The 22,196-nt window shown below is 35.1% G+C and overlaps 1 protein-coding gene across 1 annotated transcript; it reads right to left on the bottom strand.

Moving 5' to 3' along the window:
* Positions 1-13,556: 13,556 nt before the first annotated feature.
* On the bottom strand, positions 13,557-14,627 carry LOC113766694. The gene has a single exon (XM_027310859.1). The coding sequence runs from the start codon at positions 14,625-14,627 to the stop codon at positions 13,557-13,559; it is 1,071 nt and encodes a 356-aa protein (XP_027166660.1).
* Between the last annotated feature and the right edge of the window lie 7,569 nt (positions 14,628-22,196).

The raw sequence follows: 22,196 nt of genomic DNA, 5'->3' as shown, positions 1-22,196 counted from the left end.
TAATTTTTTTGCAATTTAAATAAATAAATTCCCAAAATAAAACTCTATACCTACCCTCGTGCTCCATTTCCTATTATATTTTGTGTTAAAGTTTCTTATTCAATACTAATATATGCATACTAAAAGCTACTCTTAAGACTTAGGCTCTGTTTGATAACCCAATTCAGCATTTGAATTTAATGGAATCAGATCTTAACATATTCAGACCGTTTGATAACAAAAAATTAAATATCTGAATTAATTAATTGGGACTGAATTTTCTAGACAAAATTTACTCTCAAAATTAAGTGATAAACTATTTATTTATCACTGAATATGATATGCACTCAAATGTATTAGATTTAATACTTAACAATTCAATAATTTAAAGAATTTAGACTTAAAATTTCAGATTTCAGATTTCAGACTTCAGTTTTCATATTTCAATTTGATCAAACACACCTTCAATTTATTTGTATCCAAAAAGTAAAAAAACTTGTGGTACTTTTTGAGTAACTCATGGTATCAATTTGTTATGTTTTGTTTCATGTTTGAATTTGGATATTTTGCAAATAAAATTCCTTCTTCTTTTTTTTTTTTGGTAAATAAAAAGGTAAGAAATCTTTCATTTTTATAACTACTAGCATGTTTGATATTATTTATTAATGAAATGAAATGCAATTTATCCATTTATTAGAGAGGAGTATAATTTTAGCATCACAAAAACTAATATTATTTTTTTGCTTACACTATAACCACTAAGATTCACCATTTTTTTTATAATTTGTTTCTTCATTTTTTATTTAATTCATCATAACTAATGGGAATGTTTTTCATTCTTGTAACTATTGCCATAATTGATATTAATTATTGATGAAATGCAATGAATTGATTGTTCTTTTTTTGAGTTTAATTCACCATAACTTACGGAATGTTTCTTTGTAATTGTTAGCGTAATTCTTATTACTTATTAAGGAAATGAAATGCAATTTGTCTATTTATTAGTGTTGAGGGCAATTTTGGTATATCAAAAACTAAGATCAACTTTTACTTACGCTTTTACACACCAACACTCATCATACTTTTTATAGCGTAATAGATAATAGATAGATAGATGGAATGCAAACTTATCCTGTTCTTTATGTTTCTATGTTACAATTCTTTTTTCTTATATTCAGCTTCTTTTTCATCATAAATTTAAACAAATAGATAAATTGTGCCACCAGTTCTTAATTTTTTCAAAATCTCATTTAGCCTATTATACTTTTTTTGTCAATTAAGGAAATGCAATGCAATTTGTCTATTTATTAGTGTTGAGGGCAATTTTGGTATATCAAAAACTAAGATCAACTTTTACTTGCGCTTTTACACACCACACTTATCATACTTTTTATAGGGTAATAGATAATAGATAGATAGATGGAATGCAAACTTATCCAGTTCTTTATGTTTCTATGTTACAATTCTTTTTTCTTATATTCGGCTTCTTTTTTCATCATAAATTTAAACAATAGATAAATTGTGCCACCAGTTCTTCATTTTTTCAAAATCTCATTTAGCCTATTATACTTTTTTTTGTCAATTAACGGACTAAATTTCTAAAAGTCATCAATCGAGCCATTCGATTTATTTGCTTGGTCAAAAGGGACAGAAATTCATCGCATGTTAGCCACACACTATATATATGAGGGCATATTCATTTTGAAACAAAATAATAGTTGATATTTGTTAGAAAAGAAAAAGCAATATGACAAATGATTCTTGAGTATATAAACGTCTGGAGGCACAGCGCACCGGCAACGGAAACGAGATCAATTAGGTTATAAAAGATAAAACTTTTATAGTAGTGTTCAAAACTTCTTCAGTATTTGATCTTAGCCCATAGATGTTTCATATAACTATAAAAACTCCGACAAACTTTTTGTTATTTGTATTTGCGTCCTTATATTTCATATTTCTACAATTTTGTCTTAATAACTTAGTTTCAGAGTCACCAATGTGTATTTGAAGTTTTATAAATATCAAAATTGGAAATAAATTTAAAAGATCTAGAATCAATAATATCGTCAAAGGTGACAAAAACACAAAAGTAACATTTTTCATCATATTAGTAAGTACTTACATAATATTTTGTATGTTAACTAATTAAAATTTTACTAATATATTTATGACATTCTGCTGACTTCACCCAATTTTTAAATTCTGGTTCAACCAGCCGGACCGCTTGACCCTTGACCCTTGAGCTGCACCGGTTTGTCTTCCAATCCAAGTTTAAAAACATAGGTTCAAGGAGGATTTCCCGAGCAAGGCTTTTTCATCCTTTTACGATTGATAAAATGTTATTGATACTACATCTAGGGCTGAAAGATAAATCAAACTACTCAATATTCAAATTGAACTCGACTTGATAAAAGTTCATTCAAGTTTGGTTCATCAATTAGTCAGACCAAGATTGAACAACGTTTTATATTCGATAACATTCAAATTCAATAAAAAAAAAACTTATTTAAACTCGATTCAACAAATAAATAAACCAAATTTAAACAAAATTTCAAATTTATTAAAATAATCAAATAAACTTGAACAGGCCTAACTACATCCTAGATTATCTTGAATTCCATGATCATCCATATGTACTTGTAGAGTAACTTGTCCTTCAGCTATTTTCGGATATAATGTAATTATTTGAATATTAATATGATCATGATCCCTACATATGATAAGCATTCAACTATTCCCACTCTTGGATAAATGACGATATAAAATTGATAAAGTGTATTAACGATAACAATAATAATACTGCATCATGCATGCTATGAGAAGTCATCGGAATGGATCGAATAGGGCCTCACAAGTAAAATTTTCAGTTCAAATCGGTTAGTGTAGAACCTATAAATTCTGGTGTGAACTTTTATTATTTCAGAGTAAACTTCTATTTGTCAACTCACACAATTAATTTGGTGGTTATGCTAAAAGTCCGAGTTTACACCAGTAGATGTAGGTTTTACACCAATTGATCTGAATTGAAAATTTTTTAACTTGTGAGGCTTCTGATCCGGATCGAATGATGGACATTATTTATCAATATAGTGAACATACTTCTTTTCACTTACACCATATTTTTTTAAATTTAGTGCTTAATATATATACATATATATATATATGTATATGTATACACACATATTTCCTGTAGTAATTTCAGTACTTTAATGCACATCACATGTACAAATTTAAACTGCATATCATGTATAACATTACAGTATTATTTGATATAATATCGTTGTTTTTTATAGTTTTACAAATTTGCAAGAAATATGACTTGATTTTGAGAAAGTAAATGAATCACTTGACTAGAGCGATCAGATGGATAATCACGAGAACCAGTCAACTGATTGGTTTACTGGCTGGGTTTGGTTTAAAAACATTGTTTTAACATTGAGAACACTTGACTTTAAAAGTCGGTCAAGCGTCATCTGCTGTCCATATCCAGTGTAATTTGTTTAATTAAAGCCAGTTGGTACAAGTTCTCAATCCACAATATACAAGGAAAAAATAAAAAACAAAGAAGTAATCGTTGTCATCTTTTCTCATAATGGTTCCTAAATCAAACAATTTTTACATTGCCGGTCCAACAACTTATGTCGTTCTGAAAACCCATTAACCAATGAAAATGGTTGCCGACTTCGTGATTTCAATCATTCGTTTCGATGGAGGAAAACAATGAAGGGAGATTATATATTATTCGGACTGTATACCATTGGCACTCTTAAGTGTCCGTTTCGTTTCAATAGGAGGATTTGAATTTAATGGCGGATTTCAATTGAATGAATTTAAAATGAATGGTTTTGAAATCCATACACTCTAGATACCTTGTTCGGTTAAGAATTTTCCAAGGAAGGAGGATCTGAATTCAATGAAGGATTTCAATTGAATGAATTTAAAAGGAATGGTTAATAATTTTCCTAGAATAGGAAGAATTTAGTATTAACCAAAAACTAGGTAGACAAAATATTGAAATGTTCAGCGGCTAAACGTTGAATCAGTCTTTACTACGTAGACAAATCGCTGTTTCGGTACCCACTCTTTTCTCCGACGATAGCACCAATCACGGTGCCCAACATCAATTCTCCCTCATAGTCGACGATTCCTAGATAACAAGGCCAGAAAATAAAACAAACCTTGAACAATAGTTGATATCCTCTATCCACTTATTTGGCATGCGGGTATGTCTAGGACGGAAGGGTATTTTCACTCACTAGCGTAGCTATGCTGTTCGGAGCTATGTTTTCAGAACCGGACCGGGTATCGACTTGGTCAAGCTCAGGGGTCAGGGGTCAATGGGTTCAACCGGATTCGATAGGGGTTGAACCGGATGACGTCAAAAATAAAAATTATTTAAAAATTAAAATATTATATGTAAAATACCTAATAACATGTAAATATTAATAAATGTATATTCATATATATTTGATGTTTTAAATATATTTAACCAGAAAATACAAATAAATTAGAACAGTCAAGTAACAATTTATATTATTTAATGAGCATTAACAAGTTTAGAATTAAAATTATGGACTTAATTGAAAAATAATACCAAACTTTAAGAAAATATTGATAAAGTATGATATATTTGAGATATATTAATAATTTTTAACAATCTAGGGGTCAAAACATAATATTGAAAAAGTTTGAATTTTTTTTTTAAATGCTGTTTGAACCGAAAAAATCTGATTTTTTCCAGTCAAATCCGATCAAACCCGGTTTTTGACCGGGTTTTTACTTACCCGGTTTTTAAGCATGACTCGGACCGGAAACTTGGCCGGTTCCTGGTCCAACCGATCGAACCGGCCGGTCCGGTTCGAGTTTTGAAACACAGGTTCAGAGTGGTTCAAAGGGCCCCACTAAATTTTTAAAAACTACACTACACATACACACACACACACATATATATATACACACACATATGTGTGTATATCCTATACTAGTAAGGCTAACTAACTGTGCTACGCACAGCCAATGCCCGCCCTAAATTTTTAAGGTAACAAAATTTGAAAGATTGTTTTATGAATTGAGTGTGATGTGTAAATATATTATAAAGAGTATCGTAATGCATTGCTGGTTAACAAAGGGAAAAAATTTGTTGTAATAAAAAGCAAGTATTAATGCATAAATAAAATAAAATAAAATAGATAGAAAATGTGTATATTATGTTTGATGGCAATTCCAGTTGATTTATACAGATTTAACTGGTGCTAAATAAAATAAGTGAAGTGATTAACTTGGAGTAAAGTGATAGACAAAGCAAAAATCCTGAGAATTGAATGTAATGTTGCAAAAGGAAAACACAAAACATGCAAAAGAAAGTATATGTTACTACAGTAAGATATCAATGCATAGATTTGTTGAAGTAAAAACTAAGAAAAAATTGTATTACCAAATGTGAGAAAACAAGAAAGTGAAGGAAGCTTTCTCTCTGCTATGTGAGAACGAGAAGGAAATAAAACAAGAAGGAAATGAAGCACAATAAAGGTTGGTAATGTATCTAAGGGTATGTACTATACTATTCAACGTTAGTTTGTTGATAATAATTTCTTCTAAAAAGGAAGTTTATGAAAGTTAAACTAAGCTAGTACTTTATCTTTCAATCTAATGGTTATAAACAAATTAAGTACAATTGATAATTCACCAAAAAGTAGACTTTCTTGTGAAGGACAATCTAATTTTGAAGAAAAATGTAAGCATCTAATCTAATCCGGTTAGATAATTGAGAAAAAGTTGAGTAGTTGAAAAATGATTGCATTATTTGACTTATGACTTATTACAAGTAAAGCAGAGGAAAAATCGAAGAACCAAATAATTTGTAAGCTGACTTGTTGAATAATCAAATAATGCAATAAGTTTGGAAAAACATTTTTCTCTCCAAATTATAACTTATAATAAATAAGATTTTTTGAATAATTTAATAATCTAACAGCATAGAAAATTAGGAAAAAATACAAATCTAATGGTTACCATAAAATCAACAACAAAGAGCATTTTAATGAAATGTAATAGAGATGCACATGTTTTTCTCATTTAGAGGTTAATGCATTCGTTTGATTAAGCAAAAAAATTAATTGTAATAAAAAACACATATTAAGGTATAAATGAATTAAAATATAATTGATAACAAAAATATATGATCATAAAGTCAAATGCTGTGAACAAATTAAAATAAATTAGAAACAGAAAAATGCACACTATACATTAAGCAGCGATAATAATCTTTTTCTTCATAATAGGATGAAATTATTTTTAAATAAATTTTTTGTTACATTAACAAAATAACAAAATGTCAAAGAATATAACAATTTGAAAAAATTCATGCAATTCGATGATTTTTAACAAATGCAACTTGATTTGTCAAATATAACTTTAAATGATAATTCATATTGAAATAAATATAAATATAAATTCAAATAATAATAATGATAATAACGTTGTAATCCGATTAAAACTTAAGTTAATTTGTCAAATATAAGTCAAGATGATCATATAAATGATACTCCAATTGAATTATATCTCTCCAAAATCTAGACTTTGAAAACTCTATTAAAAATATTTCAACCTTATAACCGTAGGCAAAGGACCTTACTCCCCTAATCAACCTTATAAAGCAATGCCAAGTCCACAAGACAATGCCAAGTCCATAGAGAAAATGAAAGAGAAATCTCAAAATTCACCCATAGTGCTACGTGTCAGCAAGGGGAGTTGCTACAGTGTATTTGGACCTTTGCTTATCTTATAGTAAGATATATATAAAAAGGAGTTGTAGTTTGTCTGTTGGGTGATTTTCATCTGATATTTTAAGGGGCAATTTAGGGATTGTATAAGCATCATACAAGTAATCCACCTTAGAGTACAAGTAGGCCATGCTTATTGGAGTATGAGTTTACTAAAATGCCCTTTGTGAGATGATGATTACATTCGCAAATGGTACTTATGCGTTGTTGGTGACAGTTTCACCCTTTTAACTACCCGTTTAGTACAGTGGTAAGACAACAGGATGTGGGGTAAAGCCATCCGATTGAATTAAATGTGTTTAAGACAATATTAATGGGCCAAAGTAGGAGAACCATTTGAAAACTATTTGTGAATTGTAACCATAGGAAGTTTTGTACCCTTCATTGTTAAAACTCAAGAAACATTAATTGAGTTCTTCCAACAAAACACACTCATTTGAACCAGTAATTGCAGCATGTTGAATAGCTCATTAAAGTGTGGGAGATTAAGAATCATTTGAGCTCAATGTTACAACTGTAACTGAAAACCCCCTATCTTATTGGAGTATGAGTTTACTAAAGTGCCCTTTGTGAGATGATGATTACATTCGCAAATGGTACTTATGTATTGTTAGTGATAGTTTTGCCCTTTTAATTACCCGTTTAGTACATTGGTAAGACAGAAAGGAAGTGGGGTAAATTGGGGTAAAACCATCCGATTGAATTAAATGTGTTTAAGACAATATTAATGGACCAAAATAGAAGAACCATTTGAAGACAATTTGTGAATTGTAACCGTAGGAACTTTTGTACTCTTCATTGTTAAAACTCAAGAAACATTAATTGAGTTCTTCCAGGAAAGCACACTCATTTGAACCAGTAATTACAACATGTTGAATAACTCATTAAAGTGTGGGAGATTAAGAATCATTTGAGCTCAATGTTACAACTATAACTGAAAACCCCTATCTTCCCCACCATTTGTAGATTAGTTTCTGAACTAAGTGGCAATAATGGTAGTCATTAATATATAAAATTGTGGGTTCAAATGTTTCTATTTCACACCATTAGAGTCAGATTTGTAGAGATATGTTCATTTTCACTCGTGCTTCTCGCTCTGTGAACTGTATAGCTTTGTTTGCACAATAAAATTCTTGAATTAGCTTTTCTCATAACTATTGTCAGTGGGTGAAGTGTGGGTAGATTTTCTCGTTAGATTGCATTTTGTTCCTCAAGGGACAACGTAATTGTGTATTTTCACTTGATGCATGCAATCTATTGTTTAAATATGATTACAATTTTATTGCATTGATTACAACTATGTCGCATCTTTAACAAGTTTGTAGGTGATTGATCAAACTTTAGAACTATATTACAGGTGATGCAATTTTTTTATTTCAATAGTTAAGTGCATGAGTTGGTGTGTGTGAATCAAAATTGCTATTTGAATAGACAAGTCTCTATATTCATATGCTATGTTATTTTCTTATTGAATTTAGTTGAACTCATGAAACAAAAGTCTTCAAAAGTAACAACAAAACCCAGCCCCATTCCAGAAGCTCTGACCACAATTACTAAAACTCAAAACTCTGCAGAAGGCGTGCAGCCACCAAACAAGAAGCATCATACCTAGAGAAGCAAAAATCTAATCGTGTCCTTTCTCATTCCTATATCACCTACTCTTCAATAGAAATGATTGCGAGACTGCTACCTTAGCTATTTACATACTTACATCTCAGGACTACTACTTTATCTATCTATCTATGCGAACAATATGAGGTTGAATAGTAGAATTATTCAGCATCAACCCTCAATTTGAACTACAACTATGTCTATTATCCCTTCACTATGGTTGCGTAAACTTTTATAATTCTCTCAACTGCTTATCTACTATAATAGTATGCAATATTTTATCTACACATGGTATGACATTTTTTACTACCATTAATAGTATGCCTTGCCTAAGATAAAAACAAATTGTCTAACATTACCAAATTATTTAACAATACCACAGGTATAAACTCCCATGCTTTGCATGGGTCTCCTCCCTAGCGTGTGTGTGTGTATATATATATATGTATATATGTATGTTTGCACGCATGCATACATGCATGTAATAGTTTGTATCTTCGTCTCATTCTAAAATAAATATATTGGGGTCAACATCAAATAATAAAAAAGTTGATGTGGGCTTCACAATTCAATAAATAATTAAGACTCAATTTAGACAAATAAGTTTCTACTAAGTCAAAGTGCCTCTTACCTTTCTCCATTTTTCTTAAAGTTCGTTAAGTAAAACATAATTTTTAAGGCAAGTAAAACTGAAATAATTTAGTCCTACTCTTGACCAACGGATTGTTTATGTAGGCTTCCATGTTAAAGGCCAATCTGGCATTAGAAGAGTTTATTAACGAGGCATTAATATATAGGCCCATTGGTATTTAATCCAAATGGCATATAATAGTAGTGTAACAAAAAACGTCCCGATCAGTGATGAAGGCGATTTTTTCTTGATTTTCTTTGTTCATGCCGATTTGTTGATACCTCTTGAAGGCATCTAGGAAGCATAGGCCCTCATTGGCAGTCGCCAGGTCAACAAGGGCATCAATCCTTAGCAAGGGATAGCAGTCTTTAGGGCAGACTTTGTTGAGGTCAGTGAAATCTGCATATATTCTCCACACGTTCCCTTCCTTTCTTACCATTATTGGATTAGATAGTCACGTAGGATACCGCGCCTCTGCATCATTCTAACGGCTAGCAATTTATCAACCTCAATCGAAATGGCTTAGAAACAATTGATCAACACTTCAAACACTTCGACGCATGTTTCAAACTAATTAAAAGGAATGGATTACCTTTTATCCAAATCAACAGTGAAACTACAATATATATAGATACACATTTTTACGAGAGGATTCGCAAGAAGGCAAATATTAACCCATATGTAAATCTCTCAAGTTTTCAAAGAAATTTCCTGGCATTATCAAAGGCAGGAATCAATTACAAATATTTTTAGGTTCAACTAATGTTCCTGATTTTGTACAAAACATTTGAGAAAACTTATGAGCGATTATATCCAAGGTTTAGTTAAAATCTACCTATATGGTCTAACGAACATACCCAAGTTGTGAACGTGAATATGAATAATTGAATTTCGTACAGATAATGAGAGCAATTGGAAATGTGAATATGAATCTTGACTTCATGTAACTCATACTTACTAATTATTATTGCTATGACGAATGCGACAAATTAAAATAACAATCTATACGGTGGAATTGATTTAATGTAATAATTAAAGTATTTTGATATTAACTCTTGATTATTTTTAAAGTAAAAAAATATCAAAATCTATGTATATACACAAATAATTCAATAGTAACAAATAAGACATGTTATGTTGTACGATAATCTAGAGCAATATATTCTGATTTCTTATATGAAACATTGAAAAAAGGAATAAACATTTTATTCTGACTTGTGTAAGGGATATTAGAAGGCTAATTTATTTATTTATTTATTTTTTTTGCTTTTTTGGCTAACCATTCTAGTGGCAAAAGTCTTACGAGTGGAAATAATGGCAAAACCAAGACTCTGTAGTAAGTGGGGTCAGATTTTAATGCAATAAAACTTCTACAGAGCAAAAACTATAATATAAAAAAGAACACAAAGAGCATTATAATTGTAATATTGCATATGTATTATAATTGTCCTCTACGAGCACTCATCTTTTGAAAACATTGTAAAATTAATTCTTTATCAATTTTGTTAAATACATCTTTTTTCAATGTAAGTAACCAAACAATCATTCATCCATGATCTCCTATGTAATTACTTCATTTCATTGAAAAGCTTCTATAAAACAAAAAAAAACAAAAAAACAGACAGAAGCTGGAGAAGAGGAGACGTAACAGTGTCTGCCATTGAAGACCTCTTCCAATTCTAAATCGGCCTTCTTTATTTTGCTTTCTGTCTTTCTCTTTCTTTGGGTTTCCTAATTTGTGCACAATGGAAACTTTGTCCGTGCTTGTAACCTCTTTGAAGCTGTATTAGTCAGCAATCAGCATGCCGTAAATTACTAGATACTTCACAATCACAATGCGTTGAAAAGACAAATTCATTAAAGTATGGGCAAATTATACTTTACCCCCTGTGGTATAACTAATTTTCAAATAGTCCCCTTATAGTTTTAAAAGCTATATAACTCGCTCGTAGTTTGGATTAAAGTGTCAAAGTGACGGAAATAATCATCTGTGACGCAATCTATGAAAATATCGAAATTACCCTTGTTTAAAAACTAAAATGGTTGAAATAACCAAAATATATAAACATAATATGCATGATATTCTAACCGCGCATGATTTTATATATTACTACATAGCTCCCTTATGGTTTAGTGTTTTACCATATAACCCCCTTATGGTTTTCAATATATGTACATAACTATCCTATGGTTAATAAATAATTCTCGATTTTACATAGGGGTATTTTTGACATTTTAGTTAACTCCGTTATGGATTGCAAATTTTATCACATTGACAATTTAATCCAAACCATGAGAGGGTTATATATAGTTTTTAAAATCATAGGGAGATTATATAAATAAGCACTAAACTGCAAGGGGGTAATGTATAATTTGCCCTAAAATTATTATGTAGGGTTAACTTTCCTTTGCATCCTTAACTTGTTATGAACTTCCACTTTCGTTATATTTCAAGGTGTTTCAATTTAATTGCAACCAATCTTTTGTCTCACTTCTTGTGCCACTATCTATTTCACTTTTTACTATATTACTATTTCTCCTTTGTAAATATTATATTTTAGTTCTTTTTATTTTCTTAAGATCCAATTACTATAAACTGATTAAAAATTAAATGTAGCAGTCTCAAAAAAGCAATATATAATAGAAAATTAAAAAATACAACAGAAAATTCATAAAAAATTTCATTTTTATGCATTTTGATTTTTTGAGTTTGTTAAATTGTATATTACGCAGTTAGTAGTTATTGGATTTTAAGGAAATAAAAAAAAAGTAAAATATGATGTTTATGAAGGAAAAATAGCAATATAATAGAAAGTGAAATAAATAGTGACACAGAAAGTGGGATAGAAGATTCATTGCTCAATTTAGTCCATAGAATATAAACATGTCCCATGTGAATAAAATTATTCCCCATTAGTTCTTAAAAGATAAAATTTATCTTATTTTAGTTCCTAAACTATAAAATGTGTCCCACTTAGTTATTAAATTTACGCCACTCAAGTATGAAATTTGTCCCACTTCCATTAAAGATTTTGTTTAAGTGGGATAAATGTTATACTTTAGTAATTAAAATATCCCACTTTAAAAATTAACAGACCAAAATAAGAACTTGAGTACAATTGAAGGATGCAAACTGAAATTATCCCAAAAATAGGAGCATCAATCAAAGGTCAATTTGCCAGTTAAGCAACTCACGTACCTGGGCGGTATATCTTCAGTCGGTAAGTATTCAAAACCATGTGGTGGTTGGGTGTATGCATGGTTGGAATGTGTACATCGGAAAGAACTGTTCAAAGTCAACTAAAGCCACATTTTTCCCAAAAAAAAAAATATTAGGCTATAGAAAACCTCAATAGGACGGGAAACTTGAGCTAGACAAAGTTATTGTTTCTTCCGTCCGTCGTTGGAAAGATACTGGTGGTTTTCTAACTTGTACGGTAATAGACATTGCGTCTTTGTGAATTCTTTTTTAGTTGTGTCTGTTGTCAGGTGGGTTTGAGAGTAAAAGAGAGAAATGCTTTGGCAATTAATTGTGGGGTGTGATTGTTAGATAAGGGCTTACAAATCAAAATTCTCTCCTTTTTTTTAAAAAAAAAAAATTATAGACCCGGTGTATGGATGTGCCATGAAACAAACATACATACGGGATCTATTGCAGATTCTCTCCAATTTAAAAGCTATGCTTTATTTTTTTTTTTGGATAGAATTTAGTTTGGATGAGTTCGGTTTTGATCACCAGTCTGGATAAGAATATACTTTCGAAATCATAGGTCGCCTATAGCAATATTTATATATTATCAATCAATACAATATTTACATTGAAATTTCTTTGTAAGAGAGTAATCTGTTTTTACTAGAGCTAATTTATAATGGCATTTAAAGCTATGCTAAGTCTTGGGAGTGAAATGGTCAAACTAGAGGGCCATGTCGAAGGATTAAAATCGATATGACGCACACGTCAATAGTAATAACTGTATTCATGAGTAATAATATGAAAAGATACATATGAACTAATATCATAGTGAAATTAAAAAAAAAAGGTATCCTTTCTGTTTCTCCATCTTTAATTTTTGTTGCAATTTAAATAAATAAATTCCCAAAATAAAACTCTATACCTATCCTTGTGCTCCATTTTCTATTATGTTTTGTGTTAAAGTTTCTTATTCAATACTAATATACGCACACGAAAAGGTGCCCTTAAGACTTAGGTCTTGTTTGATAACCTAATTCAGCATTTAAACTTAATGGAATCAAATCTTAACATATCCAGATAGTTTAATAACCAAAAATTGAATATCTGAATTAATTAAGTGGCACTGAATTTTCTAAACAAAACTTACTCTCAAAATTAAGTGATAAGCTATTTATTTATCTTTTTTTAACAAAATCTAATTTTTATTCATAAAAAGAACCGAATACAAGACATAGGAAACACAAAGTTCGAAACACAAGGAAAACTTTGCCCTGTCACAACTAAATGTCTCCTCTCACAGCCCTCCTCCCTCTCCTAATAGCTGGTACTTCCAATTGATCAAGTCGAATTGTCCCCCTAGTCAACCCGGAGCCGCCTGTAGGGTGTCATAAATTCTAAGCGGATCCTGGACATGCCTGACCCCCACATTAGCCAATACGTCTGCTACTTTGTTCGTCTCTCGAACACAGCGCGAAAACCTGCCCACCTCCGTAACCATTTGCCATATCTGCTCTACCTCGGCCTGGACATGCCACGGGCAATGGAATCGTCGTTGTAGAACTCCTACTAAGACTGCAGAGTCTGATTGAACAAAAGGTGTGGCTACTCCCCGTTCTACACACAACCGGAGTCCTATTAATAGCGCTAGAATCTCTGCCCGTAAGCTGGTTTCTTCACCAAGGAAAGCTGAGAATGCAAACACTAGGTGCCCGTCGGAATCCCTAATTACTCCACCTCCACCACTCATGCCAAGGTTCCCCTTGGAACACCCATCAGTGTTGAGTGTCGGCTGCCCAGTTGCACTTGGCTTCCATCCCACAACGGTGAACCCATATCTGGGGGAGGGAAGCTTTGCAATCGCATCACACATCTCCGGAAAAACACGTGCATCTACAACTCGTGAAAACTGAACCTCGAACGTTGCTTTGATATCCCTGAAGATTGCCTTGCAGAGCTCTTGACTTTGAGGCACAACTCCCTCAAAAACTGCTTTATTCCTCGCCTTCCAAATATTCCAGCATATCCAACTGGGCAATCTGGCAAGCACGAACCGCCACTCTTCCAACGTAGTCGCTAGTAGACACCAACTCAGGAGGCATGCTCGTAAATTTTGAGACTGAGGAATGACACCACAAGTCGCATTGAAGAAACCCCAAACCTCCAGCGCTAGTCGGCCAGTGAAAAAGACATATTCAATCTTCTCCGCCTCGGCCGTAGCACAACAGAAGCATTTGGACGGCAATCGGAACCCTATCGTGCATAACACCTCATCCAACGGTAGCCGTCCTCTCAATAGACGCAACATGAAAAAAGAGACCTTGAACGGGAGGTTGGAACCCCATATTTGAGAGAAAATGATGGACTTATTGTTAACTTGTCTGACCTCCTGATACGCTGAGGACAGGGTGAATCGCCCAGATGTTGTTGGCATCCATATTGCCTCCGCGTCCTGCACCCCTCTCGGGGTCGGCTTACTCTTGATGACGGAGACGATGTCCGATGTCAACACCTATCCCAACTGCTGGATATCCTTCTTCCCCTGCACCATGAAGTCACCAAACGTCCAGGTTGGCAGCACTGGAGCCCTCAAATATAACGCCCCAGTGCCCAGCCAGTTATTATACCAGAAGTAGCACGGCCCTTTGTGAATCAGCCATAGCATAGATAACTCCGCTTGCCTACTGACGTTGACCATCCGCCTCCAAGTCGCCGAAGTAGATACCCTAATTTCCACCTGACACGGGTGAAGGCCATTGCAATATTTTGCGTGCATAAACCTAGCCCACAGGGACGATCCCGTGCGAAACGCCCACCATAACTTGTAGGAGAATGCCGTATATATGTCCCTAAGGCTCCGAAAGCCAGCTCCCCCTTCCTCTACTGGATAACACAACTGGGACTAACGGAGCCAATGCCTTTTGGGGTCCCCGCCCCTAGCTCCCCATAAAAAATTCGAGAAGGCCCTCTCGATGATACGAAAGACTGACTCTGGCATCACAGCCGCAGATAGGAGATGTAATGGAATCGCCGATAGCACATGCTTAATTAGCACGATCTTCCCTCCGGGAGAAAGAAACTTCGATTTCCAAGAAAGAACTCTTCCCATGATAGCTTGACACATCTCCCCATAATGGGTGATCTTACTTCTTCCAAACAGAGAATACCCTAGGTATCGCACCGAAATGGTGTGCCTAGAAAAGCCAGTCAACCGCTCTACTATCCTTTGACGAGCTGGTGACGTGGATGGATGCATGAGACACCCACATTTCTGAGCATTAACGAGTTGTCCAGAAGCCCTCAAATATGTGTCTAGTATACGCGTTATCTGCTTCAACGCTGTTGCGGATCCATTTGCAAAAATAAGCACATTATCTGCGAACACTAAGTGGGTGACAGGCGGACAGCCCCTCGGAACGCTGAATCCCATAAAACCAGGCCACGTAATCTGGTTGTTAAGGCCTCGTGACAGGACCTCAGCCCCAATTACAAACAACGAGAGAGAAAGGGGATCTCCCTGTCGCAAACCTCTACTAGATTTAAAAAATCCATGTGGCGCACCATTAATAAGAATTTTATTTATCACTGAATGTGATATGCACTCAAATGTATTAGGTTTAATACTTAATAATTCAATAACTTAATGGATTAAGAATTAAAATTTCAGATTTCAGACTTCAGACTTCAGTTTTCAGATTTCAATTTTATCAATCGCACCTTTAATTTATTTGTATCCAAAAACTAAAAAGACTTATGGTACTTTTTATGTAACTCATGGTATCAATTTGTTATGTTTTGTTTCATGTTTGAATTTGGATATTTTGCAAATAAAATTCCTTCTTCTTTTTTTTGGTAAATAAAAAGATAAGAAATTTTTCATTTTTATAACTACTGGCATGTTTGATATTATTTATTAATGAAATGCAATGCAATTTATCCATTTATCAGAGGGAAGCATAATTTTAGCATCACAAAAACTAATATTATTTTTTTGCTTACACTATAACCACTAAGATCACCATTTTTTTTATAATTTATAAAAAAATTTGTTTCTTCATTTTTATTTAATTCATCATAACTAACACTATTGTCATAATTGATATTAATTATTGATGAAATGCAATGAATTGATTGTTCTTTTTTTGAGTTTAATTCACCATAACTTAAGGAATGTTTCTTTGTAATTGTTAGAGTAATTCTTATTACTTATTAAGGAAATGCAATGCAATTTGTCTATTTATTAGTGTTGAGAGCAATTTTGGTATATTAAAAACTAAGATCAACTTTTACTTACGGTTTTACACACCAACACACATCATACTTTTTATAGGGTAATAGATAATAGATTGATAGATGGAATGCAAACTTATCCAGTTCTTTATGTTTCTATGTTACAATTCTTTTTTCTTATATTCGGCTTCTTTTTCATCATAAATTTAAACAAATAGATAAATTGTGCCACCAGTTCTTAATTTTTTCAAAATCTCAATTAGCCTATTATATTTTTTTTGTCAATTAAGGAAATGCAATGCAATTTGTCTATTTATTAGTGTTGAGGGCAATTTTGGTATATCAAACTAAGATCAAACTTTTACTTGCGCTTTTTACAACACCAACACTCATCATACTTTTATGGTGACAGGTGCCGAACCTGTGCAATAATAAATACCTACTCAAGAAAATTACAAATTTTGTATATAGCGGTGAGTAGGGTCGAATCCACAGGGAGCAGGTAGGAAATTATTTCTTTCCAAATCAGTAGAACAGAATTGGGGGATTTTCAATGGGAGGCACACAAATAAAATAAAATAAAACAAACAAAATTCAAAACTAACTCGCAAAGCACAATTCACTGAAAATAGCAATTAACAAAAGTTCTACCCAAAGGATCAACTGCTCAGGCTCGGTCCAATTAAATGCTCATCGATGCAAAGATATTTCACCCATTTATCACTAGGTTGGTTATAGCCATCAATAAGCTCTGACAACCAGCTCTTCCTTACTTTTTCGACAGTCAAGGTACGACCATTGACTGCTTCTCTAACCAGATAACAACCCTAGGTACGACCGTAGGAATTTAATTACCCAATTGCATTAAAGCTAGAAGAACCCAACCCTAACCAATAAACACGCTAAGAGGGTTTATTTAAATTAGATCTTGCGTTTCCCCATCATAAAGCCAATTATGGTGGTTACCACGGGACGCTAACTAAATGAACAATTACGGATTCTATTTAATTAACGTGGCAGTAGGCTATTAAATTAAATCAAATACCCGGCCGTTGATATTCAATTAATCAAATACCCATGAACAATTAATTCAGGAAACGCACGAATAGCAATTAATTGGAGGAAATAATGAAGATTCGGTTAGATCTCACAGATATTATGGACCGCGCCTTCGCGTCAACCTTTGGGTAGAGGAGGAAATTAGCCGCTCCTCATCGTGTCAATCCCGCGTGATTTAATTGAATTCATTCAATTATTCGCCGAAGAATTGGGGAAAGGAAGTTAATTGCGGCAACAACGAAGAAGATCCTGCTTTTGCATTCGTTCTAGGACCGCAATCGCAAAGCAAAAAGCCAACGCGAATTGCCTCAAAACAAGGGTTACCACCCAGCAGTCAAATCCGTACAAGACAAAAGCTAAAGGAGAGAAAATTACGTTCTTTCCGAAAGAGAACAAAAGGAAACTTAAAGCTCAAATCCAATTGCGGCTGACGGAAAGCGAAAGAAGAGAAAAAGCGTCTGACCGCTGACAAACGTAGGAAAAGAAAACTAAGCCTAAAAAATAGATGATCCTGAATCTGGCTTTTTTCCTATCTTTTAATAGCCGCCGCAGGAGGTCAGGCAACCAAAAAGAACGTCTGGCCCAATTCATTGAAACAAAGGGACTTTTGGAGTTTTAATCCCGTGCTCCTCGCGGTTCACGTGGACCGCAGTCCGGCTTTCGGTTTCATCCACCTTCTAAGGCGTGGCCACGCCTTGGAACGGAAAGTCTTCTAGAAATTCACCCCGCGAGATCATTTTTCATGCCTACCACCTACAATTCACACAAATATCGAATATGAGTGAAATTCCAATTCTTAGTGCCGTGAGTAGCCAAAATTAGGACAAAATAGTAGTGCAAAATACGCCAAATAACCGTTCTATCAAATCCCCCCACATCTAGACAATGCTTGCCCTCAAGCATTTCGGAGCTCAGAAGTACAACCAAGAGAGCAGAGGTCATGTAATAGTCTATACTAACACAAGCATCTAGGGTCCCTGACAATATCACCAAAAGTAGAACACACCGGACATGTTGTAATTCAAAGAGTATATACGAATACTAGGAACGCTCAATTCAACATCACGGAATGCCATTACCATAGTCTTGCACATTTATCACATCTCCACCCCTTAAAAGTGAACTAAACACATAAATCAAAGGGACTTTAATAGGGTTGTAACGGGGCTCAGGTGAAAGGCGGGTTAAGAGGGTATAGATAAGGGGTAAAGTGTCAAGAGAATGTCCGAAACTCACCAATAACCACAGTGCTTTACCGGAGGAGTTTCACTAACAAGGCAGTTTCCATTTGCTGTACACCCTGTACAAGTGCCCCAAATTTTATTTTTTTATTTTTTTTTATACTGCTCGCAAGGCGTGGGCACGCCTTGTAGCCCATAGTTCTCTGGTCACGAGGTCTCTTCATGAATTTTTTTTTTTCAAGAGACAGTCCTGTAAGGCGTGGGCACGCCCTGTAAGCCAAAGTCCTCTGGTCAGTGGCCTTTTTTCCAATTTCCCCTCCTTTACACAAAGATAGCATCATATAGCTCCTAATCTATCAGCACTTTCAACCCCAAATTCGTTTGCTTTGCGCAAATGATGGATTTCAGACATCCCTTGACAACACAGGGATAAACAAGAAAGTTTAAAGAGGTCTTGGGTTAACAAACACGGATATCAACCAGAAACGAAGGACAAAAGCTCAAGTTGGTTCACTATTGGGATATAAAATGAGGGCTTGATTTTTTTAGATAGCTGAAGAGGGTTAAATCCTAAATGCCCTTATCATTTCAAATGCATCCAGTTCATCAAAATGCGGTCTTGACATGTACAAAATAGCAAGTTCTAGAATGTTCATACCATGTGCGATACCCACTCAATCAAACAAAATAGAGCAAACAAGAATAATACGCTCAAGTAAGGCTCAAAAGCTCCCCAAAAGTTACAAAAATGGGTGAATTCCAGCATACTCAACATTCAATGACATTGCCAAGGGAAACAAAACGCACAGCCAGCATATACGACCACATACCAACTCACTTTGATTATGTCATTCATCACAGCAACATGCCCCAAAAAGACGACTACTACAATGTTTTTTTTCTCTTTTCATTTTTCATTTTTTTTCCTTTCTTTTAAAAGTAACAAAGCAAAAAGAACTCACCAAAAAGAACTAATGGAAAAGAACTAATGGAAGCCACTCCCCCCACACCTAAGACCTACATTGTCCGCAATGTAACCTGGAAAAATAATTCGCTAGGGCAGAGGGAGCGAAAACTTCCCTGACTACTGAAAAGGTGCGACTGGAGCCTAAGGAGGCCGCGGATACGGCGGCTGGAAGCCAATATGAGCATAGAAAGCCGCTTGATTCTCTGCCTGAATGTGGGCGAAAACCTGGAGCGCCATAAGACAACCATCTATCCTCGACAGTTGGGTGTTAAGCTCAGAGACAGCCAACCAACCACCAAGAAACAGATAGGAGACCACAGTCCACCGAAATTACTAAGTATTCAGCAGCTCACAGCAAAAGGGGACACAATTACCCCACCAAACAACAACCAGACAACAAACACCAACCAATGTCCCACTGCTGTCAAGTAGCCGACAACAATAAAGAAGACCGAACCAACTTCTCCCAAATCAAGAAATCAGTCACTAAGAGGCAACAATCAGTGAGCTACCAACCATGTGTTCCAAATAACAAATTCAGTAGAGCCCACAAATTTCTCAAGTATATAATCACAGGGAAGCAGATATAAGGTCTCTCCCACTGGTGTCACGTGGCCGACAATAAAGAAAATAGGTTCAACACAGCACAAATTGCAATGAAAGTTGATAATAGTCAACAATTAGTGAGACACGGACCACAAATACCAACTAACAGATTCACCAGACCCCACAGACAATCAATGGAAAGCAGATATAATCCCCCGTCAGACAATCCATCAAATAGCCCAATCACAAAGCAAAATTTCAACAATAAAAGCTCCAAGACCTCAGTGTCCAATGCACAAGAGAGAGGCAGGGGTACCACTACTACGCTCAGTGCTCAGTCAAGTTGAATTGGACTGGGCAGTGCCACACGGCTGTTCGGCCGGTGAAGGCTAGCTGCGGCACGCGATGGAGACTGCAGGTGGCTGCGCGCAGAGCTGGGGCTGGCGAGGCAGTGCTGCTGGTGTCGCGCGCTGCTGGTGCTGGGCTGCGCAAGGGAGAAGCTCGTGCGCTGGGTCGCGCGCTGGAGTCGCGCGCTGCCGGGCTGAGGCGCGCGGGGGTGAAGGGAGCAGGGGCGCGTGAAGGCTGCGCGAATTGCTCGCTCGCGCTGGTGGCCGCGCGCTGGAGTTGCTTGGCCGTGGGTGACCCACAGATCTGGTGGGTCGCGCGAGCGGCGGCGGACTGCTGGAGAGGCGTTGTGGAGCGCGCGATGGGCTGGGCAGCGCGCAGGGCGGCGGACAGCGATGGCAAGCGGCGGCGACGGCGGTGCGAGGTGGGCGGCGAAGGCTCGACCAAAACAAAGAGGAGAAGTCTGGAAACGTAGGCATAAAAATTGGAAGAGATTGTCCAAGACTAGTCAAAGACTAGAAGTCAAAGAAGGAAAAGTGGGAGTAGGGTCTTGGTCAAAGTTTTTTTTTTTTTTTTTTTTTTTCGCTATCGGAGGGGTTGGAAGGCGTGGGCACGCCTTGGAGAGCATACTCTTCTGCCCACAACATCCAAATGATGTCCAAACGAACTCTCTCTTTTTTTTTTTTTTTTTTTGCAAGGCGTGGGCACACCTTGGAACCCCTACTCTTCTGTCCAACACCACAAAAACCATCAAAACATTAAAATAAAACTGAGAAATCATAAAGTAAGGAAAAATGATCACAACTAATATTGTAATTCTTGGGTTGCCTCCCAAGCAGCGCCTTTCTTTAATGTCTTTGGCTAGACATAGCACCACTCTTTAGTCTGGATGTAATTGAATTTTCCTTGTAATTGGTGGCCCTCCTCCAGGATCCACATGGCCATTGAGTGCAACTTTTTTCCTAAATTTCCTCTCCATTTTTACCTCATGAATTGCTTTCATCCTATAGGACTTGTTCGCAGCAACCTTGAATTTACCCCTATAAGCAAACTTAGAAAATTCTTGCACAGAGGGATTAGTGGTATACATAGCGAACACAGAATGAGAGTTAACAGGATGTTTCATTGTATCAAAAATACTAAAGTGGACTATTTCTCCATCAAATTCCATCGTGAGAGTACCCTTACTAACATCAATTTTAGTCTGGGCAGTACTCAAAAATGGTCTTCCTAATATAATGGGTGATGGATTTGGGGCACTTCTATCATCCATGTAAAGCACATAAAAATCAGCAGGAAAAATTAATCCATCTACTTGCACTAAAACATCCTCAACTATCCCATCCGGATAAGCACATGTACGATCAGCCAATTGAATTATTATCCCCGTTTCTTTTAAAGGTCCTAAATTTAGGGAATCATAGATTGATTTAGGCATCACATTAATAGAAGCTCCTAAATCTATCATGGCATTTTTGATACTAGAATGACCAATCTTACAGGGGATAGCAAACATACCTGGATCTCCGCATTTGGGTGGGAGTTTCCTTTGAAGTACAGCTGATACATTCTCTCCCACCATCACTCTTTCATCACCCCTTAGCTTTCTTTTGTTAACGCACAAGTCTTTCAAGAACTTTGCGTACTTGGGTACCTGCTTGATCGCGTCCAATAA

The sequence above is a fragment of the Coffea eugenioides genome, chromosome 3 (genome assembly GCF_003713205.1).
Source record: "Coffea eugenioides isolate CCC68of chromosome 3, Ceug_1.0, whole genome shotgun sequence".
NCBI classification, from domain to species: Eukaryota; Viridiplantae; Streptophyta; class Magnoliopsida; order Gentianales; family Rubiaceae; genus Coffea; species Coffea eugenioides.
Note: the sequence above shows the minus strand (reverse complement) of the source record. Positions and strands in the feature narration are given on the sequence as shown.